The sequence below is a fragment of the Frankliniella occidentalis genome, unplaced genomic scaffold, assembly GCF_000697945.3.
Source record: "Frankliniella occidentalis isolate FOCC.00 unplaced genomic scaffold, Focc_3.1 Scaffold270, whole genome shotgun sequence".
Classification (NCBI taxonomy): Eukaryota; Metazoa; Arthropoda; class Insecta; order Thysanoptera; family Thripidae; genus Frankliniella; species Frankliniella occidentalis.
Window position 1 is genome coordinate 307,675 of NW_026267396.1, and position 2,574 is coordinate 310,248.

Sequence of the window (2,574 nt, forward strand, 5' to 3'; positions counted from 1 at the left end):
TTCCTAGCCTAGGTACAAAAATTGTCCATCCCATTCAAAGTGTATGAACACTGATGATGACTATAACGGACTTTGAAGGGAAAAACGTCCCAGCAAGCAGGGAGAAGAAAGGCTGCTCCAGGAGTTGCTTGTACAACACGACTCTGCCCCCCCTCCCCCCGCTCCAGACCTGGGTGCCTCTACACTTCTACTTACCTCACCCTCCACCTCAGGAATCCCTTCGGGATTTCTTCGGCCAACCTGGAGGAAGAGGCAAACATTGTTATGGAACTGGTCTGTGTGCGCACCGCACCACCACTGTGCTCTGCCGCCGCGCGTCCAAAGACAAAGGCACAAAAGAAATCTCTATTTAAATTGAAACTTTACCTTCTTGGCGTAAAAGAATGTCGTCTTTTAAACTATGCTCTCCAGTCTAAGCACCATTCCTTCCTCGTCTTTACTGTCGCCTCGGCAGCCTTCACAGTGCAGTAATGTGCGATTTTCTTTCAACCATTTAGTATCGGTTTGATTCACATTCGTATACGTATTAAATGCGTGATCATGAACATGCCCTTTGCACATCGTCCCTCAGCCGGGAGCGACAATCACCCACTTGCCAAGAGGATTATCGAGGATTGAGGAAAGATGATGAAAGCGGAAGTGAGAGGATGGCTCAAGTGACTAAATGGAAATGGCACGACATAGCGTAACGCTTATCCGACAAAGAGAAGCAGCAATGCGCAAAAGTTTGGAAGGAAAAGAAGGAAGACCTTGTTTCGCGCTACCATAATTTTATGAATCAGTGAGAAAACTAAAACAACTGAACGGTTCTTTTCTCATGTGTATGAAAAGAGTGAACCCGAGTTAGGAATCCCCTGACTTTGCCAACCAGTCTTCATAAAATGGTCGATTAAGTTTATTAGGCAGTGTATTTTTCACAAATTTTTGCTCGTGACGTCTCTTTCTACATTTGAAAATATGTTAATGTAGAACGCAGGTCTTCCTTCCCGTGGCGGCTTGCATGGGGTTAGCGGTAGCACACAGCGTGACTCGTCGTGGGTCATGCGACTCAAGCATCACCTTATTTATCCCGTGTCAAGCCTCCGACCCTCGTTTGCCTACTCGCTCCGCCTTTAGGGCACCATAACCACTGGAGTAGGCAAACCCGCAACACAGCCGTGTTGTGTCGTAGACTTGACAGGGGTAAAATTAGTTGTTGCTCCTGTCACCTTGGCCCCGATCGCCTTCACCATCATAGCCATAACGATGAGAGACTCACATACGACATATGAAAGCCAAATCAAGTCCCATTTTGTCCGGTTAATGAAGAGTGACACACAGACGGGATGACCAGCAGAGAAGTACTAAGGCGTGATCAAGAATGGTACGGATGGAGGATCGGACACATGCATGTGGATTGAGGTTCCAAAGAGGCAAAAGGGAGTTCATTCATCGAAGAAGATGAATGGAAATTACCGAACCCACCGAATATGCCACTAATACTCCCTATACTGACTTGTCCAACCCCTGTATCTATCAATCATAGTCTATAGATTCGAAGTATTTTGCACCACAGATTTGCGTCGTTAGCTGAAAGACGCCCGAATCGCTCACCGAGTCGGTGGACAGTGAGCGGTTGGCCAGCCTGGAGGCCGGCTGGAGGGCCCGCGACGGAGGGCCGTCCGACGTCATGGCCGAGATGGAGTTGACGGCGACGTGGTGCGAACGGTCTCCCGCGCCGCGCAGGGGGTCTCGGATCACATTGAGCGACGTGCACCGCGACACAGAGCTCTGCAGCGGCGTCTCCACGGAGACGGGCGTCGCGTAGCCCATGTCGCTCGGGGTGTCCTCGCAGTCTTCCGTGGGGTCCTCGCGGCCCGAATGCCACCACGTGACACACCACAAGCGCACCCAGGACCACGTGAAAGGCCGTGGTTTCGGCTGAAACACAAGAAACAGCAAGGGCGTCGTACACTGTCAACGGGGATGAGGGCAACTTTTGTATCCAGCGAGGATGTGTTGTTAAGCACATGCGAATGAAATTGTGTCTCTAAACTAGACACAATAAAGCGCAAAAAAAAGGTATTTAGACAATGTGCAACTTGTAACCTTTCAGATACATGCAGACGAATTGAATTCGGTCTGCATGTGCACGAAAACGTTGCCTTCTTGGGAGCAAAATTATTCCTTTACATTTATGTAAACTTTAAAATGATTGCGACAATGCTAGCTATTCAATTCAAACAAAACTATGTCGGGAACTGGCCAGTTAAAACAAAATCGAGTCATCACATAATTTTACACTTCTGAATCAGACTGTTTACAAGTCGTCGGGTGTATACAACCTGAAACAAAACCGCCGCCTATGTCCCTTTGCGGAGGATGAGGAAACGAGCTCGCCGCGCCACACACATTGCTGTGCGCCATAAATCCGTCCCGCTGGGCCGTGCGGGCCGTGTGGGCATGCAGGGTGGTGACAGCGAGAGCCTCGGCTCGGCGAGTGCAGCGCGCATGCACCGGCACAATGGGCATGGCCATCAGAGCGAGCCTCTCATTACTGGGACCACGGGGCGGGGCTCGGGCGGAGGGCCAGGC

At 50.3% G+C, this 2,574-nt stretch overlaps 1 protein-coding gene across 6 annotated transcripts in view; it reads right to left on the reverse strand.

Moving 5' to 3' along the window:
• Nucleotides 1-2,574, reverse strand: part of LOC113212748 (muscarinic acetylcholine receptor DM1) — a 95,529-nt gene that overhangs the window by 16,229 nt on the left and 76,726 nt on the right. For 3 of the 6 annotated variants that reach the window (XM_052273413.1, XM_052273412.1, XM_052273411.1), the window contains exons 6-7: nucleotides 1,594-1,920; nucleotides 196-240 (exon numbers count right to left, since the gene is read on the reverse strand). In XM_052273413.1, the coding sequence (XP_052129373.1) occupies nucleotides 196-240; nucleotides 1,594-1,920 (372 nt within the window). The remainder of the gene's footprint in view (nucleotides 1-195; nucleotides 241-1,593; nucleotides 1,921-2,574) is intronic. The other 3 variants (XM_052273417.1, XM_052273415.1, XM_052273414.1) reach the window with 1 other exon arrangement.